The 27,671-nt window shown below is 38.6% G+C and overlaps 1 protein-coding gene across 1 annotated transcript in view; it reads right to left on the bottom strand.

Moving 5' to 3' along the window:
• Window positions 1–1,314: 1,314 nt before the first annotated feature.
• Window positions 1,315–27,671, bottom strand: part of LOC102396286 (ATP-binding cassette sub-family C member 4-like) — a 157,310-nt gene continuing 130,953 nt past the window's right edge. Inside the window, 5 exon segments of the mRNA XM_045162475.1 lie at window positions 1,315–1,499; window positions 10,034–10,168; window positions 19,400–19,505; window positions 19,941–20,113; window positions 27,464–27,553. Of these exon segments, the coding sequence (XP_045018410.1) occupies window positions 1,392–1,499; window positions 10,034–10,168; window positions 19,400–19,505; window positions 19,941–20,113; window positions 27,464–27,553 (612 nt within the window). The 3' untranslated portion in view covers window positions 1,315–1,391.

Genomic DNA, 27,671 nt, shown 5'->3' on the forward strand with positions numbered 1-27,671 from the left:
AATTACCAAAAGTTACCCAGACAATGTGGCTACACAACACTGTGAATGTGATTAATGCCACTGGATTATGTGACTAAAAATGGTTATATGGTAAATTTTATGTTATATATACTTTACCACCATTTATAATGTAAAAAAAAAGAAAAAACTAAAATCCTCTATCTAGAAGACAGTCTAGCACATGTCTGTCCTTCATTAGCAAATCCCTTAGAAGGGCTCCTATTCTGAGAAAGCATATTTTCTCTCTTCTCTTTTAGAACATATAATATTGTCCTTCAGTATTTAACCATATATCTATTTTTTGTTGTTGTTGTTGTTGTTACTTAAACTAGGCTTAAACCAGGGCTTCCCTGGTGGCTCAGAGGGTAAAGCATCTGCCTCCAATGCAGGAGACCTGGGTTGGATCCCTGGGTTGAGAAGATCCCCTGGAGGAGGGCATGGCAACCCACTCCAGTATTCTTGCCTGGAGAATCCCATGGACAGAGGAGCCTGGTGGGCTACAGTCCACGGGGTCGCAAAGAGTCAGAAATGACTGAGGACTTCACTTTCACTTTCTTTCTTTCACTTTCATTTTCTTTCACTTAAACTATAGTATATTGTATGTTTTCCTATCAGTTTTCTCTATAGTATTTTAACCAGAGGTCTTTCGGTGGAAAAATGGATCCTAGTCATGTTAAAGGAAGGGTTGACACAAAACAGCAACTTCACATAGTCTTCAAGTAAACTGAATCCCTGATAAAACTGGAAAGTAATGTGTAATTCTGGAAACAGTAAAACACACACACACACACACACACACACACACCTGTGACAACTTCGTCTCAAATCTTAGAAAATGAGTTTGGCTCTGGAGTCTCTCAAGACACAAAACCTGGGAAATGGCTATTATTGGTGGTCTGCACCTCTGATTTGGATTTTTTTTTTTTCTAAGTCGCCTCAGTCGTGTCCAACTCTGTGTGACCCCATAGACGGCAGACCACCAGGCTCCCCCGTCCCTGGGATTCTCCAGGCAAGAACACGGAGTGGGTTGCCATTTCCTTCTCCAATGCATGAAAGTGAAAGTGAAGCCACTCAGTCGTGTCCGACCCTCAGCGACCCCATGGACTGCAGCCTTCCAGGCTCCTCTATCCATGGGATTTTCCAGGCAAGAGTACTGGAGTGGGGTGCGATTGCCTTCCCCGCTGATTTGGATAAGAAATAAAGTAATACAACATTTAAGTTAACATAATAAATCCTTTTCAAGAGCTTGAAATCATTGAGTGAAGTTGGAGAACTCACATTTTGTAATGTGTAAATATTTGTTGCTGGTGTAAAACAAGTAGAATATAGTTTATGCAGTGCAAAACCTATTGGAAAAAAGCCTTTGGAATAGACATGAACTCATGGTAGAATCACAGTGTTGACTCAAAAATTGTGAAGGCTGAGGGCTGTCCACTGGAAACATTCATAACCACATGGTCACTGTGAGTAATATTTTGCTATCTCTTTTTGAAGTTCACCTGAGGGAGAAAAAGACAAAAACAACATGTTAAAAAGTTTTAAAGTCCTCCTCCTAAGGCAACACATTTCTAGGTTTCCTTCTTCATGTGAAGCAATCACATTACTATTGGAGACACAGTTTTAGAAAACCAGGGCTGTATTTATTCTATGGAGGAAGCAGCCCCATTAAAACCCCCAGTGGGTCTGAACGTAATGCCAAATAACCTGTAGATCTAGATTTCTGATCATTCTGATTCACAGATATGCTTTATCACTACAATAAATTGATAAGCAAAATCATTTTATTCCCTGAAATAAATTAAAAACAGTAACAAAGAGGATAGGAAATCTAGCATCTGAACAGGGTTTGTCATTTTCACACATAAAAGGAGCACAACAAATTTGGATGTTAGTATCAGGTTGTTATCTTTATATTTTATAAACTCAGATTGACAGGCACTGAAACACTGGCATATATGTATGAAATATCCTGGTGTTTAATTTGTGCGGCAAAGCAGTTATAGGGCCTAAAGGAATGTGATCTGTGGATAGTGGGTCCCAAGAATGAAGAGAGAATCAAAAGTGCTAACAATGACTCAACCAAGAGACTTCCCAGACAGCCATTTTGCTCTTTTGCATTTCTTTTCCATGGGGATGGTCTTGATCCCTGTCTCCTATACAATGGGGAAGCTGGTGTCCTACTCCACAGCCAATCTTGGGGTTAGAGGAACCCTGAGAAATAGAGTAGGTGGTGGCAGCTCAGAAGAGAAGAAACAGGCCAAATACCTGGCACCTGGAAGAAGAAGGAATATAGTGCACAGGGGAGTTGGCCCAGGACAGAGAAGTGGGCCTAGTTTAAAAGAGGTTTGAGGCCCACGTTGGGGGCCCCTGACATTTTTTACCAATACATCTGAGCTCTTATAGATCCAATTTTTAGTGGTGGAAACATTTCTTGAGAAGGACTCAGAGAAGCATTGTCATTTGGATTGAAACTGAAGAGGCTCTGGGCAACTCACCAGAAGTCTAAGGGACACTCTGTTCCTAAAAATTCCACATTGTATTTAGTTGCATTGAGCATCTCCAGTGCATAGAACAGATTTTGACTGTCTAGGTTTGCAATAGCGTTCCTGTCAAGAAGCAATCGTCTACTAATTCCATGGCTGCAGTCACCATCCACAGTGATTATAGAGCCCAAGAAGAGGAAATCAGTCACCGCTTCTACCTTGCCCCCTTCTATTTGGCTTGAAGTGATGGGGCTGGATGCCATGATCTTAGTTTTTTTTAATAATGAGTTTTAAGCCGGCCTTTTCACTCTCCTCCTTCACATCAAGATACTGTTTAGTTCCTCTTTGCTTTCTGCCATTAGAGTGATATCATCCACATATCTGAGGTTGTTGGTATTTCTCCCAGCATTCTTGATTCCAGCTTATAACTCATCCAGCCTGGCATTTCTCATGATGCACTCAGCATATAAGTTTAATAAACAGGGTGACAATAAACAGCCTTGTCGTACTAGTTTGTCAGTCCTGAACCGGTTAGTTCTCTACAGGATTCTTACTGTTGTTTCTTGACCAGTATACAGGTTTCTCAGCAGACAGTTAAGATGGTCTGGTATTCCCATCTCTTTAGAGTTTTCCACTGTTATGATCCACACAATCAAAGGCTTTAGCATTGTCAGTGAAACAGGGAGATTTTTTTCTGGAATTCCCTTGCTTTCTCTGTGATCCAGCAAATATTGGCAATTTGATTTCTGATTTCTCTGCCTTTTCTAAACCCAACTTGAACATCTGGAAGTTCTCTGTTCATGTACTGCTGAAGCCTAGCATGCAGGAGTTTGAGCATAACCTTACTAGCATGGGAGATGATTGCAATTGTCTGGTGGTTTGAACATTCTTTAGTACTGCTCTTCTTGGGAATTGGGATTTGGATTGACCTTTTGCAGTCCTGTGGCCACTACTCGACCATGAAACTTTTGTACTTTGTTTTATGACCCTGGATGCATTCCAGTGTCCCTAGTTGATAGTCTATGAGAACTTAAACAGAATTTGTATTCTACTGTTGTGTGAAAATTGTATAAATCTTAATTATATTAAGTTGATTCACGGTGCTTTTCAGGTCTACTGTACCCTTCTACTTTTCTATCTATTCATGCTATTAATTTTTGAAAGTTTAATATTGAAACTCCAACTAAAAATCTTAATTTACTTAAAATTAATTGTAATATATACAATTAATTTTAAGTAAATTAATTCCACATTAATGTGGAACTTTGTTCTGTATTTTCTAAGTCTCCTGTGTTATCATACTTATAATTTAAAAAATAAAGAAAGATATATAAAAAGAAAAAAAATAAACAAACATGTTTGGGCAAAAAAACTACTTCAAGTGTAACTCTTTATCCTCAAAGAAGAATGTGAAAGTTTCATTTGAGTCTTTAGAACAGAAAATGTATCATCTATCAGAGGCTGACTCATTTCACAAACTGGGTTGCTTCAGTTCAGTTCAGTTCAGTCGCTCAGTCGTGTCCAACTCATATGATCCCAGATCTCCTTTATAAAACCTGACCGCAAGTGCATTGTGGGTGCTGTAACAAAGTTATCATGAGAGAGAATGGACTTCACACACAGAACAGAAAAGCACTAGGACATCCACCTTCATAATAAGAGCACTTTCTTACTCTCTTGTTGCTAACATATCCTGCTACCCTCAAACAGCTCTGCATACGAAATGCTATATACTTAAATATCACTTAAGTTAAGAAGAAAAATAAACCCTCCAAGAATGCTTGAGCCTTACTGGCTGAAATCTGAAGCTATTTCCATTGTAATGGAAGCATTTAAAAATAAAGCTTCTGGTGGGGGTTGGGAGGGCAGGTTAATTGCATACCATCACCCTCCTCCATTTTATTAACCAAGCCATATTTTCTGAATATATCCTTATGTACTCTTTTGGTGAAAAGTAAAAGGAAAAAAAATTAATTTCATTTTCTACTGCTTGATATTCTTTCTAGAATTACCTGGTTCCTTCCTTCATAACCCTTCCAAATATAATTTTATAAATAAAAATATTATTTTTAGCAACTTTTAACTGAAAAGGACTTTGCTTCATGGTCTGAAATACCTGAACTGAATACTGAAAGGAACTTCAGTGGCTGGGGATCCCTGATTTAGAGTCTCTAAAGCTATCTAGCAGAAGATATTAAGAAGAGGTGGCAAGAATACACAGAAGAACTGTATAAAAAAAAGATCTTCATGACCCAGATAATCATGATGGTGTGATCACTCACACTCACCTAGAGTCAGACATCTTGGAATGTGAAGTCAAGTGGGCCTTAGGAAGCATCACTATGAACAAAGCTAGTGGAGATGATGGAATTCCAGTTGAGCTATTTCAATTCCTGAAAGATGATGCTGTGAAAGTGCTGCATTCAATATGCCAGCAAATTTGGAAAACTCAGCAGTGGCCACAGGACTGGAAAAGGTCAGTTTTCATTCTAATCCCAAAGAAAGGCAATGCCAAAGAATGCTCAAACTACCACACAATTGCACTCATCTCACACACTAGTAAAGTAATGCTCAAAATTCTCCAAGCCAGGCTTCAGCAATATGTGAACGGTGAACTTCCAAATGTTCAAGCTGGTTTTAGAAAAGGCAGAGGAACCAGAGATCAAATTGCCAACATCCGCTGGATCATGAAAAAAGCAAGAGAGTTCCAGAAAAACATCTATTTCTGCTTTATTGACTATGCCAAAGCCTTTGACTCTGTGGATCACAATAAACTGTGGAAAATTCTGAAAGAGATGGGAATACCAGACCACCTAACCTGCCTCATGAGAAATTTGTATGCAGGTCAGGAAGTAACAGTTAGAACTGGACATGGAACAACAGACTGCTTCCAAATAGGAAAAGGAGTATGTCAAGGCTGTATATTGTCACCTTGCTTATTTAACTTATATGCAGAGTACATCATGAGAAACGCTGGGCTAGAGGAAGCACAAGCTGGAATCAAGATTGCCGGAAGATATATCAATAACCTCAGATATGCAGATGATACCACCCTTATGGCAGAAAGTGAAGAAGAGCTAAAGAGCCTCTTGATGAAAGTGAAAGAGGAGAGTGAAAAAGTTAGCTTAAAGCTCAACATTCAGAAAACTAAGACCATGCCATCCAGTTCCATCACTTTATGGCAAATAGATTGGGAAACAGTGACATACTTTATTTTTGGGGGGCTCCAAAATCACTGCAAATATTGATTGCAGCCTTGAAATTAAAAGATGCTTACTCCTTGGAAGGAAAGTTACGACCAACCTAGACAGCATATTGAAAAGCAGAGAGATTACTTTGTCAATAAAGGTCCATCTAGTCAAGGCTATGGTTTTTCCAGTAGTCATGTATGCATGTGAGAGTTGGACTATAAAGAAAGCTGAGTGCTGAAGAATTGATGCTTTAGAACTATGGTGTTGGAGAAAATGCTTGAGAGTCCCTTGGACTGCAAGGAGATCCAACCAGTCCATCTTAAAGGAGATCAGTCCTGGGTGTTCATTGGAAGGACTGATGTTGAAGCTGAATCTCCAATACGTTGGCCACCTGATGCAAAGAGCTGACTCATTTGAAAAAACCCTGATGCTGGGAAAGATTGAGGGTAGGAGGAGAAGGGGATGGCAGAGGATGAGATGGTTGGATGGCATGACTGACTCAATGGACATGGGTTTGGGTGGACTCTGGGAGTTGGTAATGGACAGGGAGGCCTGGTGTGTTGCAGTCACTGGGGTCACAAAGAATTGGACACAACTCAGTGACTGAACTGAACTGAAAGCTATCTAGAAGAACTATGAGTATATTTGTTTTATTATTGGGAGACAAGGCTTCTGTCTACAGTCTTTTTAAAAATAATCCTACTTTTACACCGTAAAACACTATATTCTCAAAGTGCTTAAGCATCTGCTCTCTCATCTGATCCTCGTAATAACTGTGAAGCCAGCAGGGCTGTAATCCCTGCTCTACACCCAGTTGAGGACCTGAGGCTCAGGGACCTTGGGGACACAAGACCACGTGGATGCTAAGTGCCTCCTCCACCTATTCAAACTGGTCCAGGCTCCTAGAGCTAGCATATTAGGATTTTATAACTTCTGGTTGTATTAGGTGATTTCATGAATAGACAACAAGACAGCTCTGTTACACACTGGGAGCAAAGAAACTTCAGAAAACCTCAACCAGGTCTGCTTCATCACGGAACAGAATGAATGGAAGGCATTTATCCTCTATTATGGGCTGAACTGTCCCATCCAATTTTACATGTTGAAGTCCTAAATCCCCCAGTACCTCAGAATATGACTATTTGGAGACAGGGTCTTTAAAGAGGCAATAAAGTTAACATGAAGTCATACAGGTGGGTCCTAATCTAATAGACTGGGGTTCTTATAAGAATAGATCAGGACACAGACACACAGAGAGGGAAGGACAAAGAGAGAAGGTGGCATCTCCAAGCCAAGGAGAGCGTCCTCAGAGGAAACCAACCCTGCCGACACCTTGACCTGAGACTTGCAGCCTCCAGGGATGTGAGGAAATAAGTTTCTGTTGAGTCACCTACTCTGTGGTACTTTGCATGGCGGTCCTAGCAAACTAATGTACCCTTCAGCTTTATGTATCTAAAAGGTACTTTCTCTGCTATTTCATGGATCATCTAAAGGGGTTAATCAAACAGTGATCAGCTCACCTGAACTGTGTGCTTAAAAAAATAAGACTTGGAAGCACCTTCCCCCAGATGTTGGGTTTTCTTTTAATATGAATGAATTCTGCTCTATTAGAGTGAAAACGTTGTTGACTTAGCCTAATGCTCCCAGGGTTACAGCTCTCAACAATGCATTGGTATCTGATGCTTGCACATTCAAAAAACTGATAATCTGACAGCTCACCTAAGATGATGCAGAGGATGCAGAAATAATGCCAAGAAGATATTCAACTGGGATGAGAATCAAGAAATGTATTTCTTTCCTTAGAGGTGATCTGACCCAGCAGCAGGACTGGAATCCAAGACTGAGGATCTGCCACTCTGTGAACTTGGGTGATGTCCCCACATTGGCTACCACATGAAAGGAGCAGTGTTCTCAGACATGACACAGAACACAGTACCTAGGGTGACTCTCAGCCTCCCCCAGCAATTGCCCCTCTGTGCTCCTTGGACCAGCTTTGTGACCTTAGGTGAGCCCTGGACCCACTCTCCTCATCCATGACATGGATAAAAATGGACCACCATGAGATTACGTGAAATCATACATGTGAGAACAATATAAAATGAATTATAAAGAACTATACAAATGTAACTTATCATTAGTATCGTTAGAGTAGGTGCAGGATTATTAGGTCAGGAATCACAAGATTTCTAATTCTATGACCTAAGTCTGCTTCTGTGTGTATGTTACACTTGATTTAAGACATTCACTGAAAGAACAGATTTCTAATTCTGAGTCTGCTGCAAATTAGCTTAACATCAGTTTTATACATAGGGCCACATTCCTTCTAAGGGGCTTAGTTTCCTCACCAGTAAAATGAGGGTGTTGAATCCTATTACCTTATGTGATCTGGACTGATCTAAAATTCTGTGATCTGTTTCTCATTACTCAATGTCTAGATAAAATATAATGATAGAATAGGCTTTAAATGAAGACTGTGGCTCATAGGTGGGTACATCTCTTTTGATATGAAATGCCCGAGGTCAAAAGAGCAAAAGGGTTTTGGAGATTCCTGGGTGTCTAGGAATCTCTAGGTCTCTAGGAATCTCTAGGTCTTAGGAGGGAAGGTCTGACTGGGAGACTTCTAGTAGATGAAAGCATTCTGTGAATTTCAGGCATAAAAATCATAGAATTCTTTGTTCAACTTCTCAAGATTTGCACACAATATAGTACTTATATGAAAAGTTCAGAACACAGACTTCCTTTTTTCTAAACCTACGTATGAACTCCAACTCCATCAGCTCTTCAGCCTGCTCTGTGACCCAGGCAATTTCCTATCCTATGAGCAGTGGCAGGTCCTGCTCTGCATTTCCTCTATTTCTAAGGAGGACTGAGAAGAGACAGTAACAGAGGGAACTTAGACCACATTTTAGATAAATCTTTCATATAGAAGTACTTCAGATACTGGGACATGTTTTCTTTAAGATGTATTTTAAATACTACACTACTAATTATTCTACTCACAAGTGAAAATCTGGGAAATGAAGAAAAGCATGAAGAAGGGAAAATACACCCTTAATTTAATACCCAGAAATAAATTTTCAATGGGTAAGCCTCATAGCATGAAGCTAGAAGTCTCATCCCACCATGAACCACAAGTCCCTTGGACTGCAAGGAGATCCAACCAGTCCATTCTAAAGGAGATCAGCCCTGGGATTTCTTTGGAAGGAATGATGCTAAAACTGAAACTCCAGTACTTTGGCCACCTCATGCGAAGAGTTGACTCATTGGAAAAGACTCATGCTGGGAGGGATTGGGGTCAAGAGGAGAAGGGGACGGCAGAGGATGAGATGGTTGGATGGCATTACTGACTCGATGGACACGAGTCTGAGTGAACTCTGGGAGTTGGTGATGGACAGGGAGGCCTGGCGTGCTGTGATTCATGGGGTCGCAAAGAGTCGGACACAACTGAGCAACTGATCTGATCTGATCTGATCTGAAGAACACCAAACCTTTCTTTCCTCCCTCTATCTTCTAATCAACCCAGTCCCACCTTGTTTCAGAAAGAATTACAGGCAGCTGTATGACAATGGCTAAGTCTCTTAAACCAGACCTCAGTTACCATCTCACCTTTGTTAGGAAGGTGTCACGTGACCTGAATGTTACCCATTGAGAACCTTCCTCACACCATGTACACTGCATTACACACCCCATCTCGGAGAAAGTGCTTTATAAAACTTCAAGCACCATTCTGACTATAGAGTTAAAGTATTGTGAGTTCTTGATTTGTCCTGATGACAATTTCACCTTCTAGAAGGTAGAGGAAGCACAGCCGGGCAACTGGACCTAATTCTAAACAACAAGTAATTAGGGATAAAGTGATAATATCAGGTAGACGTTTTCCTTACAGATTAGAAAACAGAAGAGAGCTATACCTTTCCCTGGTAGATTCTCCTAGAGCCAAAATATTCTAAACTGTTTTCCCTTAAACTCTTGAATTTCCTGGATATTCCTTGACAGCACTTTTAGTACAAATGTGCTGAGCACCAATCAGAATGAATGTGAAGGGTTTACAAAATGACTTTTCTGTGCTCTATGAGAATTTGAACTCAGAGTCCAAACTGTGGAAAGTTCAATCTGACATCTCTCTCAGGCGCATTTGTGCACACACAGAGGAGCACACACATCCACCCCACCCCCAAATCTGCTGCAGAATCTCGGCAGATCTGCCTCCAACCTGCAATGTGTTAAGACCCAGCCATGAGACTTCCTCTGTGGAGACTTATAAGGGCACAGAGTGCTTGTTATCAGACCACCAGTGGAGATTGTGAAGATTGAACCCTGGAGAAAATCTTTCATTACAACTCCCCACAGTGAGCTCACCTATTTCGCCCTTTCAGTGAGGGCAGTGACCTCAGCTTCACCCAGTTGTTGCACCATCTTGTAAAATAGGCTGCTTTCATTCTGCAGCAAATTATGTGGCTCTCCACCTTCTCTATATATTCCTGAATCCAAAACCTGTTAACAGCAAAAAGAAATCCATTAGCACACAATATCTCTCAGTACCATATTATAGCCTAGACAATATTTCAAAAAGGGGCAGGACAGGGAGAATAGACAGACTCTGTGTGGGTGGTAGGACTGCCTGGTGTTTAAATGGTCTGATTACTGTTTTACTGGGCAGACAAAGGCCTCACCTGACTTTTAATATTACAATATTATCAGAAAGGAAGAAAATGAGTGTTAGACTAGGATTACTAGCACTCTGCAGCATCTTATATTCTCTCCAGGGTATTTGGGGTTGTTATCATTAGTTAGTGCTTTTAGCTCTCAGGCTCTGAGCTTTGAGGCAATTTATACAGATACACAGAATTGGCAAATATCTTGATTGCAAAATGCAGACTCTTAATGGTGACAAATAAAAGATCTTATTTGCGGTAAAAAAAAAAAAAATCTTGATTGCAGAAAATGAAACTGCATTTATCTAAAAAGTAGGGCGACATTATACAAACCAGAGGGCAGAGCCCTGACCATAAATTAAATGTCAAGTTGATTTGAGAATCTGAGCAGTATTTAGGGAAAAAAGAAAATACATTCAGAATTTCTTTAGGGTCCTGGATTATGTCAGTTGCTAAGGGAAACAGAATCCCTTGTCTGAGAGGTTGAGATGCTTCTAGAAGTTGGCTGTGGTTGTGGTTTATTCTTCTGATAGTGGAAGGCTGGCAAAAAGAGCTGCTACAGAAGCAGCTTTTACAGAATTGCTCTGCACAGAAGCAATCTCTAGAAACCAGTTTTACCTTTGGTACAACTAAAGAAGCAAGTAAGAAATTGAGCTCCAAATTCCAGTGATCTCAGCCTGCAGAGCACATGAGGCAGCCCAGTTTGAATTGCCTAGGATCTGAATCTGTTTTCACAAATTATGAATATCTTTCTTATTTTGTCTCTCTCTCTTAAACCACCTACCTTTCACCCCTTTTATTGCTCATTAATAAGTCTGCTAAATGGAAATTGAAAGGGAGAGGAAGGGGCTCTTAACTCTGCCTTTCTACTTATTAGTGACTTTGGTTGATGGTTCTGGAGAGAAAAGAGTGTCTGAAATAAATGGCCCAAATGACATAATTATAAAAACAGTCCTGATGCTAAGCAGTACTCAAGTCTTCATTTAGGTCATGTTTAGAGTACATGTATCTTAAGAGAATATGCCGGATGGGCTTCCTGGTGGCTCAGTGGTAAAAGAAACTGCATGGCAATGTGGGAGTCATGCGTTTGATCCCTTCTCCTGGAAGATCCCACAGTGTGCAGAGAAACTAAGTCTGTGGGCCACAGCTATACAGTATGTGCTCTAGAGTCTGGGAGCCACAACTCCTGAGCCCATGTCACAACTACTGAAACCCCCATGCCTAGAGCCTGTGCTCTGCAGCAAGAGAAGCCACCACAATAAGAGGTCTTCATACTGCTCAAAGAGTAGCTCCACTCACTGCAACTAGAGAAAAGCTTGTGCAGCAAGGAAGATCCAGCACAGCCTAAAATAAATAAATTTTAAAAATTAACTTTTTAAAAAAGAAGAGAATATTCTGGAACTCTAAACGAGATACAGGTTGTTTTTCCACATCTAGATATTTCAATTAATTTCATCCTTTGTATTTAATTGGAGACATTTATTAAGTCTCATGAAGGCCATTTTCCTGTTAATAATTTGTTTATCACTGTGAATCATTGCTAAGGGCAGCTTTCTCAAACAAGTCCAAGAATAATTGAAACTGTCTTATCCACATAATAATTTAAATGTTCTGTAACTTGGCATACCAATTTAGATGCCCCAAATGTGCAATTTTACTTAAGCATAGCATAATAGAACATAACTGTTTTCCCCATGTTGAATAAGAAAAACTGATGTTTTAAAACACTGGTCTCCATACATCTGTGGCCAATTAATCTATAAAAGAGTTATAAAAGAGTAGACAAGAATGGAGAAAAATACAGTTTCTTTGGTAAATAGTACTGGGAAAGCTGGACACCTGAAAATGAATTAAATTAGAATACTCAGTCATACCATACACAAAAATAAACTCAAAATGGTTTAAAGACCTAATGTAAGAATAACCACTATAAAACTAAAGGAAAACACAGGCAAAAGACTCTTTGACTAAATCACAGAAAATATTTAATTAGATCACTCTCCCAAAGCAAAAGAAATAAAAGCAAAATCAAATGGGACCTAATCAAACTTAAAAGCCAAGGTTCACATCAGAGGCTAAAAGATCTGAGATGGGACACAGACTGAGAAAAGGCCAGAAATAGAAATTTATTAATTTAGCCTTTATATTTACTGGTTTGATCAAAGAGTCTAGATACTTCAGAACAAATAAACATAAAGCAAATCCAACTTCCCTGTATGTACAAAAAAAGAGGTATAACTTTGAATTTTTAAGATCTTTTATAAGGAAAGTTTCCTATAATTTTCCTCTCTCCCCATTCTTCCTGTAACCCAAGTTAAACTATAAACTAAATCACACATTCAAGTTGGTACGATAACAATCCCTGAACCCCAGGACCTTGTCCTGGAACCACAAACTTGAATGGTTTATCAAGCTCTACCTCGTAGGTTAAGGTAAAAATACATTATGATGGATGAGTCAGTCAGTTACATAAGCTCAATGAAGATGTGTTCATCAAGCTGTTTATGTGCAGATATTCCCAGTAGCTGTCCTAGACATAAAAATGAAATGGACCCACTGTAAGATAATTTCATCCATTTTCACGGGCAGGATGTCATAATGATATAGATGAGTACACGGAGAGATGGGGGACAGGAGCGGGTATAGGAAAAGCCTGATAAGAAAGATGTTGGGAACTGATGACAAATAATAGAGGTAAATCCCACTTAGCAATATGTAGAGTTGTGAGGGGAAAGACCGGAGAGTCACACCTCTGTCTTTGGCCACCAGGTGATGACACAGGACAGTTGTCCAACCCTGGAAGGTGGATCCCTCATTGTTAAAATGGTGCCTGTAGTTTTCTCAGTGACTGGACAATGTGGTAAGTATTAACTCAAAATCATTTCTTAGGTCTTGAAATAATAAATCATTCTCTCACTGGGGGAAAAATGAATGCTGGGTCATAGTCACCTCCACAGCTGCTCTCTCAAAACTGTTGCTTTTGCACATAAGCGACCCCTTCATAAAGTATTTCTCCTCCCTGACTATGCTTTCTACCTCAGTGTTAGTTATCTCTCCTCTGAAAACTTGAAAAATCTCTTGGCATGTTTTTGAGGGAGTTTTTCTCTTCTCAATGTTCTAATTGCAGCAATGCAGATTTATGAAACAAAAGTTCCATGAAGGTGAAAAATAGAATTTAATTAAACTCTAGTTAGGTATGAGCTGTTTTGTGCTTTTCAGGTGGGGATGTTACAACAGTTTCATGTTTTCACTTCTGTGAGAAAATTTTAGAAGAGATTTGAGTTGAGAAAGAAACATAAAAAATATAGAACCATAAATGGACTATAAACAGAAGAGGTGGGATCTGAGTTTCTTAGCTCAGCTTTTGGTTCTTCATCATTCATTGCCAAAGATTACTTTAACTAGAGACAGTGAAAATGTTGACCACAAACAACAATCTTGTTAGAGCAAGTGCAGTCTCACATGCTTTCTTTGCTAGCATTACCAGGTAGAATCCGGGTGATATGAAGACTTCAGTGAACAGAGACTGGAGGGAAGACTTGTGCTGTTGGCTGCAGAGCAAGCAGGTCATGAGCACCCAGCTAATCCTGAAAACTACAGGAAGAACCCTCTAATGTAGAGAGAGTGGTGAGTCAGGATAAAGAGCATTTCTAATTTGTCTGTCTTGATCCACTGTTCTGTGGCAACAGAGAAAGTAAGGAAGACTATATTCTATCACATGACTCCTCATTTTAACTGAAAACCTCTTGTGAAATAATCAAGCTGACTAATAAATGCTAATGACTCATGAAGACTCGATGCTGATTGGGCATGAGAAGGGACGACGAGTGAGATGCTGGATGCATCACTGACCGTTGAGTCTGAGTGAACTCAGTTGGTGATGCAAGCCTGGGTGCCGCAATTCTTGGTCAAGAGTCGACCACATGAATGACGACTGACGAATGAACCAAAGCAGGGTAAATCTCTTTGGAGAGTCAACACATAAACAAAGCTATTGATTAGGTCCCAGTTGTTTCCCAACAAGCCCTTTCTCTGATTTACTTATAGTGGACAAAACCATATCCATCTAATCATTTAGAGATTTTTGGTAAAAGTGAAAATTCGGAAAATAGATGTCAATTGAGATTAATTACACTCTATCTCTATGATGAAATTTTAGGCAGCTATTAAGAATTGAGCTGTGAAAAATTAATAAATGACATGGGGAATTTTAAGAAGAAATAAAAATTCTGCTAATAAAATACTGTTTTGCATTATAAAATTATTAAACTGGCTCTAGTGTTATCCAAATAATACTATAGCATTAAACAACCGTTACTTACTGGTAGTGGGTATTTTGTAATCTTCCCTATATGAGATTTTCTTTTATTTTCCTTTTTTTATTTTATTTTTAAACTGTACAAATTGTATTTTCCTATTTCTACTTTGCACATTTATTGGTTTTTATAACAAAAATATATTTTTATGGATTATTCAATTAAAAAATAGAATTAAAAAAAATCCATCTATCTTTGTGCAGAGGTATTCACTAGTGCAACAAAATGTAATTATTACACCTTGAGTTCAGTTCAGTTCAGTGGCTCAGTTGTGTCTGACTCTTTGAGACCCCATGGACTGCAGCATTTCAAGCCTCCTTGTCCATCACCAACTCCCAGAGTTTACCCAAACTCATATCCATTAAATTGGTGATGCCATCCAACTATCTCATCCTCTGTCATACCCTTCTCCTCCTGTCTTCAATCTTTCCCAGCATCAGGGTCTTTTCAATGAGTCAGTTCTTCGCATCAGATGGCCAAAGTATTTGAGTTTGAGTTTCAACATCAGTCCTTCCAATGAATATTCAGGACTGATTTCCTTTAGGGTGGTCTGGTTGGATCTCCTTGCAGTCCAAGGGATGCTCAAGAGTATTCTCCAACACCACAGTTCAAAAGCATCAATTCTTTGGCACTCAGCTTTCTTTATAATTCAACTCTCACATCCATACATAACTACTGGAAAAACCATAGCCTTGACTAGATGGATGTTTGTTGGCAAAGTAGTGTCTCTGCTTTTTAATAAGCTGTCTAGTTTGGTCACAAGTTTTCTTTCAAGGAGCAACCGTTTTTAATTTCATGGCTGCAATCACCATCTTCAGTGATTTTGAGCCCCCAAAAATAAAGTCCATCACTGTTTCCCCATATTTGCCATTAAGTGATGGGACCAGATGCCATGATCTTAGTTTTCTGAATGTTAAGTTACAACTTAAGCACTTGCAATGATAGGACTTTATGGTGACAACCCTGTTGGCTATGCCCTTCGTCAGGATTTGTTACTTCCCCAGCTACTCCTTGAGGCCAGTCAACCGCCCTCTGAAGCATCAGTCTTTGCAACAGATTGACTCGTCTTTATGTCCATGTTAAAGCTTCCAGAACAGACAATCACCTGTTTTCCAGAAAGAAGTGATGTACAGTCATCCCTCAGTGTGGATACAGTTCCAGAACACCAGAATGAAGTGAATATGGCAGTAATGTAAGTGATATGAGTGTTCTGGTTTCCCAGAACACACAGAAGTTACGTTTACACTACACTAATCTATCAAGTGTGTAATAGCATTATGTCTGAAAAAACAATGTACAGACTTTAACCTAAAAGCAATGCATTGCTAAAAAAATACTAACCAATAGAGGAGACTGCAGCAAGCCAGAGCAGTAACATTGATGTTACAGATCACCAGAGTAACAATAATGATTGCAAAAGTTTGACATATAGTGAAAATTACCAAAAGTGAGACAGAGACATGGAATGATCAAATACTGTTTTTGAAAAATGTCGCCCATAGTCTTGTTCAACGCAGGGTTAAGATAAGCTCTCAATTTGTAAAAAGGCAGTATCTGGGAAGTGCAATAAAACATGGTACATCTATTTCTAAAGAAAGAAATACAAATAAAGTTCAAACTGGGAAACAAATACATCAAGGCTGTATACTGTCACTCTGCTTATTTAATGTATTTGCATCATGCGAAATGACAGGCTGGATGAAGCTCAAGCTGGAAACACGATTGCCAGGAGAAATATCAATAACCTCAGATATGTGGATGTGACTGGTGATAGAAGCAAGGTCCGATGCTGTAAAGAGCAATATTGCATAGGAAACTCGAACGTCAGTTCCATGAATCAAGGCAAATTGGAAGTGGTCAAACAAGAGATGGCAAGAGTGAATGTTGACATTCTAGAAATCAGCGAACTCAAATGGACTGGAATGGGTGAATTTAACTCAGATGATCATTATATCTACTACTGCGGGCAGGAATCCCTCAAAAGAAATGGAGTAGCCATCATGGTCAACAAAAGAGTCCGAAATGCAGTACTTGGATGCAACCTCAAAAATGACAGAATGATCTCTATTCCTTTCCAAGGCAAACCATTCAATATCACAGCAATCCAAGTCTATGCCCCAACCAGTAAGGCTGAAGAAGCTGAAGTTGAATGGTTCTATGAAGACCTACAAGACCTTTTAGAACTAACACCCAAAAAAAGATGTCCTTTTCATTATAGGAAACTGGAATACACAAGTAGGAAGTCAAGAAACACCTGGAGTAACAGGCAAATTTGGCCTTGGAATATGGAATGAAGCAGGGCAAAGACTAATAGAGTTTTGCCAAGAAAATGCACTGGTCATAACAAACACCCTCTTCCAACAATGCAAGAGAAGACTCTACACATGGACATCACCAGATGGTCAACACTGTAATCAGATTGATTATATTCTTTGCAGCCAAAGATGGAGAAGCTCTATACAGTCAACAAAAACAAGACCAGGAGCTGACTGTGGCTCAGATCATGAACTCCTTATTGCCAAATACAGACTTAAATTGAAGAAAGTAGGGAAAACCACTAGACCATTCAGGTATGACCTAAATCAAATCCCTTATGATTATACAGTGGAAGTGAGAAATAGATTTAAGGGCTTATATCTGATAGATAGAGTGCCTGATGAACTATGGAATGAGGTTCATGACATTGTACAGGAGACAGGGATCAAGACCATCCTCATGGAAAATAAATGCAAAAAAGCAAAATGGCTGTCTGGGGAGGCCTTACAAACAGCTGTGAAAAGAAGAGAAGCGAAAAGCAAAGGAGAAAAGGAAAGATATAAGTATCTTAATGCAGAGTTCCAAAGAATAGCAAGAAGAGATAAGAAAGCCTTCCTCAGAGATCAATGCAAAAAAATAGAGGCAAACAACAGAATGGGAAAAACTAGAGATCTCTTCAAGAAAATTAGAGATACCAAGGGAACATTTCATGCAAAGATGGGCTCGGTAAAGGACAGAAACGGTATGGACCTAACAGAAGTAGAAGATATTAAGAAGAGGTGGCAAGAATACACAGAACTGTACAAAAAAGATCTTTATGACCCAGATAATCACGATGGTGTGATTACTGACCTAGAGCCAGACATCCTGGGATGTGAAGTCAAGTGGGCCTTAGAAAACATCACTATGAACAAAACTAGTGGAGGTGATGGAATTCCAGTTGAGCTATTTCAAATCCTGAAAGATGATGCTGTGAAAGTGCTGCACTCAATATGCCAGCAAATTTGGAAAACTCAGCAGTGGCCACAAGACTGGAAAAGGTCAGTTTTCATTCCAATCCCAAAGAAAGCCAATGCCAGAGAATGCTCAAACTACTGCACAATTGCACTCATCTCACATGCTAGTAAATGCTCAAAATTCTCCAAGCCAGGCTTCAGCAATAAGTGAACCATGAATTTTCTGATGTTCAAGCTGGTTTTAGAGAAGGCAGAGGAACCAGAGATCAAATTGCCAACATCTACTGGAACATGGAAAAAGCAAGAGAGTTCCAGAAAAACATTATTTCTGCTTTATTGACTATGCCAAAGCCTTTGACTGTGTGGATCACAATAAACTGTGGGAAATTCTGAAAGAGATGGGAATACCAGACCACCTGACCTGCCTCTTGAGAAATTTGTATGCAGGTCAGGAAGCAACAGTTAGAACTGGACATGGAACAACAGACTGGTTCCAAATAGGAAAAGGAGTATGTCAAGGCCATATATTGTCACCCTGCTTATTTAACTTATATGCAGAGTACATCATGAGAAACACTGGACTGGAAGAAACACAAGCTGGAATCAGATTGCAGGGAGAAATATCAATAACCTCAGATATGCAGATGACACCACCCTTATGGCAGAAAGTGAAGAGGAACTAAAGAGCCTCTTGATGAAAGTGAAAGTGGAGAGTGAAAAAGTTGGCTTAAAGCTCAACATTCAGAAAACGAAGATCATGGCATCTGGTCCCATCACTTCATGGGAAATAGATGGGGAAACAGTGGAAACAGTGTCAGACTTTATTTTTGGGGGCTCCAAAATCACTGCAGATGGTGACTGCAGCCATGAAATTAAAAGACGCTTACTCCTTGGAAGGAAATTTATGACCAACCTAGATAGCATATTGAAAAGCAGAGACATTACTTTGCCAACAAAGGTCCATCTAGTCAAAGCTGTATGGTTTTTCCAGTAGATGTAAGATGTAAGAGTTGGACCATAAAGAAAGCTGAGTGCCAAAGAATTGATACTTTCAAACTGTGGTGCTGGAGAAGATTCTTGAGAGTCCCTTGGACTGAAAGAATATCAAACCAGTCAATCGTAAAGGAAATCAACCCTGAATATCCACTGGATGGACTAATGCTGAAGCTGAAGCTCCAATATTTTGGCCACCTGATGTGAAGAGCTGACTCACTGGAAAAGACCCTGATGCTGGAAAAGATTGAAGGCAGGAGGAGAAGGGGATGACAGAGGATGAAATGGCTGGATGGCATCACAGACTCAATGGACATGAGTTTGAAAAAACCGGGACATAGTGAAGAACAGGGAGGCCTGGTATGCTGCACTCCATGGGGTCGGGAAGAATCAGACATGACCGAGCTACTAAACAACAACAATTTTCAGGAAAGCGAGGAGAATCTAAGAGAAAATTACATTATTGGAGGTTCCTATCAAGTTTTACAAGGAAGGATACGTTGAGAAATTGAACATAAATAAATACAACTAAAATGGTGAGGGTCTTACCAATAGCCATTGACAGTCAATGATGTTGTTCAACCTGTGTGTGATGGTTATCACAGTGCACTGGGCAAATATCTCATGAATTTTTTTTTTAATTAACTCATCAGTTCTAGAATCAAACAAATTGATTTTGTTCAGTAAAAACAGGAAAAGCAAACTTAAGACTTAAAAATATCATAATACTTTTTAAATGTTTTTAAAAATTAAAAACTTAACATATAATCTTGTTCCTAAAAAATAAGTATAAAATGTCTATTTAGAAATTTAGTGTTTTCATAAAATGATGGAAAATAGTCTTCCCTCAAAATTGCTTAAAACTATAAGGAGCTGGATTTAGGAATCTAGCTCTCTCAGGAAGCCTCATAACAACATTAACCCTGTATAACATGTCTTGGTCTTTCCTTTGTTTTCAGGAATTAATATTATCAAGAAATATCCACAGGGCCAAGAGAACACTTAGAAACATTTTTAAGCATCACTAAATGTTTTACATTTACCACATTTAGAAGTCAGAGTCAAGGTTTCCTGGGTCTCAGCTCCATACCTTGGATCCACGTTTGATGTGGCTTTGTCAAAAATAAATATCTGACGTTTCTTTAGAATAGCCCTGGCAAGACACACCAGTTGTCTCTGTCCAACACTCAAGTTCAATCCAGATTCTGCTAATTCAGTGTTCATTTTACCAGGAAGATGTTCAAACGTGTCTTTAAGTTGCACCTGTGGATACAGAGATTATGACATTTTCCTAAGCAAACTGTTACTAAAGTAGACTAGCCTCTTACACATTAGAACTTTGATGTCCTCAGGACTTCTTCTGTATCTTAAATGTACAGCCAGGTGATGGGGAGAGCTGTTTCCAAAGAGTGTTTGCTGAGAAAAATGGTGGAGTCAAATTCAGGATAGAAAGATTTCAATGTCCCCCATCCCTGCCACAGGACATCCTCCAGAAACCCCACCAAGGGATTAGCTAAGGAAGTCTCTCAAAATATGAATCTATTTCTATTCATATAATCTATCTAAATAGATTCTATGAATCTATTTCTCCCAATATGGTTTAAACAGAAAAGTTAAAACAATCTTTATGGTTGAGTCAAGTTTCCCAAAGTTCATTTTGCATAGGAGTTGGTACACTAAAAAAAAACTTTAAACATTTTCATACAAAGTCTTTTTCTCTGAAGATATAATCTTACCAACACATTTGGTGAAGTCTAAAATATACAAATGCAAACGATGGCAAACTGCACCTTATACATAAGTAATCCTGGAACCTGCTCTGGTGATGGTTCTATCCCAAGATTAATTCTATAAATAGTGGGCCAATCGAGTGCATTTTCCTCAGTGTCATAAATGTCGTCATGAATGAAAACTCACGAAAAATAAGACACATCTTATTTCCCCCAAAATATGTATATAGGTGATGTTTATATTAATCTATCTTCATAAAATTGCACTCTTAATATTAGAAAAAACAAAACTGTAACTACCAAAGATAACCTGAAAGTACATTTGGTGGTAGGGTTCAGTTCAATAAATATTTGTTTTGGAAAATTTTTATAGAGTAAGAACCAAACTCAGGCTATACTTGAAGTTGAAGAACAAAGAAGTGATACACTTCAAATTAAGAGACCAACAGATTGATGAGTTTTGGCTGATAAGTTATCTGACACATTACAATGTCAGATAACAACATACCAAGGGTGAGTGAGCAGTTTTCATTTTTCAGGTATCCTAAATGCTGGAGCATGTCTATAAATGTGAACCTAAATTGTGCTCCTGATGGAGACCAATCCCATGAAAGGAGAATACTGAGTTAGGATTAAATATGGTACTGTTATGTAGCATTAACAAGAAAAGTACACAAAATCTAAAGCATAAGATTTGGAATGTGGTGCAAATGGTTGGACTTACTTAAGACTGACATTATGACTCACACTTGCCTCTGACTTGGATGACATCTAATCACTAATTTCATTTTATACTTTTCTTCAAGTTTGTCCATATCTACTCATGAGGAAAAAGGGTTGTGAGGGGAAATGTTTTTCATAAAATTCTGTTTTTTGAGACTGTCTTCATTTATAAGTCAGGGATGGTTATGAGAATATATGAATATAAAAGCCGTCTGTAGTGTAATGACAAAATCAATTTATACTCAAGTATTAAGAAGGACAATAGAAGCAGAGACAATAATAACTAGGAGTTACAACTAGAGAATCTGAAAACATATTAGATAATAGTATAATATTACTATGAAATTTATTGATTGAGATAACTGTGTTAGGGCATATAAAAGAATGTTCTTGTTCTTACAAGGTGTACATTTATGTATTTCAAGGTGAAATCCAACTTTTAATAAACATTTCTACAACTTACAAACAATTCAGCAAAATATAGATTATAGAAGAGATGGAGAAAACATGGGAACATACTAACAGCTGATGAATCAGGTGAAGGTGTATATGTGTTCATCATACTATTCCTTCCATGTTCCTGTGACTTGAAAATTTAAAAACAAAGAATTGGAGGCTTGGGACTCCCTGGTGGTCCAGTGGTTAAGAACGCATATATATGGAATTTAGAAAGATGGTAACAATAACCCTGTATACAAGACAGCAAAAGAGACACTGATGTATAGAACAGTCTTTTGGACTCTGTGGGGGAGGGAGAGGGTGGGATGATTTGGGATAATGGCATTGAAACATGTATAATATCATATATGAAGCGAGTTGCCAGTCCAGGTTCGATGCACGATACTGGATGCTTGGGGCTGGTGCACTGGGACGACAAAGAGGGATGGTACAGGCAGGGAGGAGGGAGGAGGGTTCAGGATGGGGAACAAGTGTATACCTGTGGTGGATTCATGTTGATATATGTCAAAACCAATACAATATTGTAAAGTTAAAAAATAAAAAATAGAATCCACCTGCCAATGCAGAGGACATGGGTTTCATCCCCGGTTCAGGAAGATCCCACACATGGCATGGAGCAAGAAAACCCACGTGCCACAAATACTGAGCCCAACTCTAGAGCCCACAGGCTGCAACTCCTGAGCCTGCAGGCCACAGTACTGAAGCCTGTGTGCTCCAGAGTCCAGGTGTCACAACAGGAGAAGCCATGTCAGTGAGAAGCTGTGCACTGCAACGAAGAGTAGCCTCTGTCTGCTGCAACTAGAGAAAGCCTGCAAGCAGCAAAGAAGAAAAGCACAGAAAAAAAGAAAAAATGGAGACTTGAAGCCAGACAGCTTGGATTAAGTCCTTCCTGGCTCTGCCTACATGGAAAGTTACTAAACTTACTCTACCTTAGCTTCCTAAACTCTAAGACTAATATCATAATTATAAAGATGGGTACCTCCTAAGATTGATACAGTATAAAATGAATCAGTACATGTAGAATTTATGACAGATCAATAGATATTGCCCATATTAATAATGCTTTCAGCTAGCCCCTCTTCATATTCTGCTCCATTTTCCTCCTCTGCATGTATCAGCACCGAGACCTTGTTACATATGCACTGGTTTGTTTTCTACCTTCTCCAAGAGAATTTAAGCTCCAAAAGGGTAGAGACTTTGTCTTTTGATTGCTGTGATAGCCCCAGAATCTGCAACTCTGCCTAACAAGCTCTCAGGAGATGTTTGTTGGCTATACGAATGAAGGCATGAGTGAAACCCATTGTGTGACATATCTATCCCTATAAATTAGAAAATAAATCCACATAGATAAATAACTTACATATAACACTATTTTCTCATTAAGTGTAAGTGTAAAAGGAATGTATTCTTATAACAATTAACTGTATCCAAGATATCACAGCATCACACTTTAAACAGTGGAAAGCACTGAAAAAGTTATGATTTAAGGAAAATGATGTAAATAATACTATTCAAAACTATACATCTCAGTACAGAATCCTTCAGACTGTTTTTGAGTTTGGGGAAAATAAAAGAATATAGAAAAATTGAAAAATAATACACTGAAATTGAAGGCACCCTATTTCTGTCACCATAAAGATTTTCAATGTAACCTACTATATGTACTCTATCTACTAATCAGGCACCAATATCCATCACGAGGTCAACACAGATGTCAGATGGTTTCTATATTTTGTGGAACCTTCTTACTTTTCAAAAAGAAAGGCTGGTGTGGGCTGGAAGGAGATGCTGAAATGCAATCAACAGATAGGGAAGAGGTTTTACTTCCCTATCTGGCAGTAAATGAAGTAAAGGGAGGACTGGCAGTAAATGAAGTAAAGGGACAGCCCATTAACCTTAATACAAGGTCCAGAAAATGGACATGTGACCTGTCTCCACTGCAAGGACTGAATCACATGGTTCCTGATGCACAGGCTGCTGATGCCCAGGTTTCCTTATCTTAGTTTCCTCTGTGATGAGACACACTTCTGCCTGAACAGAGATACGATCAATATCGAACATTTGACTGCATGATTTCTTCCCCAGTTTTGACAGGACAGACCATTTGCTTAATTTCACATCCCAAAATCTATGTGTTTTGTTTTTACTTTTTTTTAACAGAAGCAAAACATTGGTGATTCATTTCAAGAGTTTTATCTACTGTGCTCTTTTAACCTTTGAGTGATAAAATGCTTCATCTTCAGGTACATTTATGTTATATTTCTGGTTCTGCCTCTGCTCTTTAGTGCCCCAATCAACACTAATTTCTGATGAACTTTTGTCAATTTATAGTAAGGTGGCTAGTTTTCAGTACACGAAAAATGTATTTTCAGCATATTTTGAAAAATAACTAAGATGAGATGGGCAGCATCCATAGAACTGTCTCCCTTCTGAACATCTATCTCTGCCAAGGAAGGAGGAGGAAACAGATTAGAAGAATTTAAAAGAGGAGAACATAGTTATTCCCTCCCTCTTGCTCTCAGGCCAGCTCGGTGAGTTTGGGTTCACATATCCAGTTTGGTACCACATACAAACTAGTAACTAGGGTTTTGAATTAACTTAAAAAATGACCTTATTGATTTAGTGATCACCTCTTAGAGTGACAGGCTTTCCAGGTGGTACAGTGGTTATGAATCCTGCCAAATGCAGGAGATGCAAGAGATGCAGGTTCAATTCCTGGCTTGGGAAGATCCGCTGGAGTAGGGAACAGCAACCCACTCCAGTATTTCTTGCCTGAAAAACTCCATGGACAGACAAGTCTGGCGGGCTACAGTTCCACAGAGGGTCACAAAGAGTCAGACACGACAGCATGTACACACACACACTTAGAGTGATAAATCATCCCATTATTCTATTTCTTTAGGAATTTTTCTTTATCACATCTGCATGTTTTTCATGAAAGGTTTGGTAGGTTTTCTTTAAAACGGTCATAAAGAAGAAGTTCCTAGAGAAATACAATAATGGGATGATTTTTCTAAGTGATATTACTAAAATTACAAGGGTCAATTCCACAAGCAATACACAGAAACCACATACTTCACTTTTGAAATAAACTCACATCTATTGACTTTTATAGAAAGTTCCAAATGTAGTTTAAATAAAGGTAGATCTTAGTATTATCTACTCCTTCTACCACTTCATTATTTTTAGAATTTAGATTAATGTTGCTTCTTTGTCCATGGAACAATGTGTTCTAAAATTCTAGACTAATTTTTCTACCTGAGAATCTGTGAAAAAATATATCAGCTGGGAAGCAAATAGAAAAATAGTTTACCAGTATTTACAGTTTTTTTTTTAAGATGTCATGACTTCATCATTAAATCTGTCCTGTAAATTCAAGATCCGTGGATCATCCTATCTTTCATTACATTGATGGTTAACTGCTCTCCCCTCTTCTCTTCTAGAATTTAACTTATAGACTCACAATCTTCAATGAAATGAGAGATGCACTTCTTTTTGGGCAGAAGAAGGTAAAGCAATTTGCCCAAATTAGGAAAACAAAATCCCCACATTGCTGGAAAGCCAGGTGGGTGTGTAAAGACTCAGTGCTGACATCCTTCAGAAACTAGAATTACTGGCTAGAAATTGCGTGACCTCCAAATCGGCCTGCTCACAGTCAAGGCTCATCTACATATTATAGACTTCAGAGTTTCCCGAAATGGTAACACTAAATGACAAACACAGCAATTCAAAACAACACGAACAATCACTCAGATTTGTGTAACAACAAAAAATTAAAGAACTATGCCACACTTCCCTGAAATGAAGAGAGCAATCAAAAAGTTATTAGTTATTTATTTCAAAGAGTGTTTTTCCTTTGTTTCCTCTAAGAGTTTTATTGTGTCTGCTCTTACATTTATGTCTTTAATCCATTTTGACTTTAGTTTTGTATATGGTATTAGGGAGTGTCCTAGTTTCATTCTTTTACATGTAGCCGTCCACTTTTCCCAGCACCACTTACTGAAGCCATGTCTTTTCTCCATCCTGTATTCTTGTCTCCTTTGTCACAGACTAGGTGACCACAGGTGTGTGAGTTCATCTCTGGGCTCGCTATACTGTTCCATTGATCCATATTTCTGTTTTTTGTGCCAATACCATATCATCTTGATTACTGTAGCTCTGCATTGAGTTTGTCAAAAAGTTCATTTGGGTTATGTAATGAACTTTTTGGCCAACTTAAAAATGTAGTCTGAAATCAAGGAACCTAATTTCCCCAGCTTCATTTTTTATTTCTTAAGATTGCTTTGGCTATTTGGGATCTTTTGTGTTTCCATGCAAATTGTAAAAATTTAAGCCCTAATTCTATGAAAAATATCATTGGTAATTTGACAGGGATTGTACTGAATTTGTAGATTCTTGGGTAGTACAGTCATTTTCACAATATTGATTCTTCAAATGCAAGAACATGATATATCCTTCCTTTGTCAGTATCTTACAGTTTTCTGAGTACTGGTCTTTTGCCTCCTTAGGCAGGTTTATTCTTAGGTATTTTATTCTTTTTGTTGCAATGGTAATGCAAATTAGGATTGTTTCCTAATTTCTCTTTCTGATCTTTTGTTGTTAGTTTATAGGAATGCACCTGCTTACTATTTAAAACCAAAAGACTGAGATAGGTCTTATGAGAAATTCAAAGACAGTCTATGGTTTAGAAGTCTAGAGTTTCTGCCATCAGTAGAACTGATTTGCAAAATAACTGCAAATACACAAAATAATTTGCATTAAATATTCAAACCAACAGCAAGTTAATAGGCAAAAATGTTTCATGCAAGGGTAAGGAAATTCAAAGTAGTGGGGCAAGGGGAAACAGGACACAAACGACAGAAAATTCTCTAGAAATGAATCTATCCATATAAAAACTTGGCAAATTCTCCAGGGTTCTGTTATCTACATTCATGCTGCAGCATTAAAATGACATAATCACCAATAAATAATCATTCTCACATTCCAGGGTTTCCCTGGTGGCTCAGACAGTAAAGAATCTGCCTGCAATGTGGGAGACTTAAGTTTGATCCACAGGGCTGGGAAGATCCCCTGAAAAGGGGAATGGCAACCCACTCCAGTATTCTTGCCTGGAGAATTCCATGGACAGAGGAGCCTGGCTGGCTACAGTCTGTGGGGTTGCAGAGTCAGACACGACCGCACGAATCTCTGTCTTCTGTCTTCTTCTCACATTCCAACTCTATAATATACTTTAATAGATACTTTTCTATGAAACTTCCTCATTTTATTGGTCTTATCTCATTCACATCTTTCAGTTAATAATGAAAAACTACTCTTGTCTCCACTTAGTAGATGTTCCCTAAGACCAGAAGAATAAAATGAACACTGGAGGGTAGTTAGGGTAATCATATCACTAGATCACTAGTAGAATTTGATCCCACAGCTTTATCATCTAATTTAGTGCTCTGCTAAGGACAAGATAATGTGCTGTCATTTGGGATTTTAAGGGAAAAGCTAAAATGGAAACATCACATTATATTGTTGGTTTTCATCATTATCAATTAACAAACATTTTAAGTGCACATATGTCATCAATACTCTTCTAGGAGGTAAATAAAGTCAGTTAAAGTATTAAGCTCCTCTTAATTGCCTGCAATGCTTTAAATGTACACACATGGATACTGATGCTAACAAGTTAATTACATTTATATTAATAAATTACCTCTTCTAAGGCATTCCACAGTTCCTCATCTGTATGTTCATTAAAAGGATCCAGATTGTTCCTCATTGTTCCAGTGAATAAAACAGGTTCCTAAATATCCCAAAATAGTGAATGTTATTACCTTAACCTCTTTTCATTACATTCCAATGCTTACAGGACAGAATTAAAAATCTGTTCTGTAAAAATTAACAATATAAAATATCAAAAC

Source organism: Bubalus bubalis, chromosome 13, assembly GCF_019923935.1.
Source record: "Bubalus bubalis isolate 160015118507 breed Murrah chromosome 13, NDDB_SH_1, whole genome shotgun sequence".
NCBI classification, from domain to species: domain Eukaryota; kingdom Metazoa; phylum Chordata; class Mammalia; order Artiodactyla; family Bovidae; genus Bubalus; species Bubalus bubalis.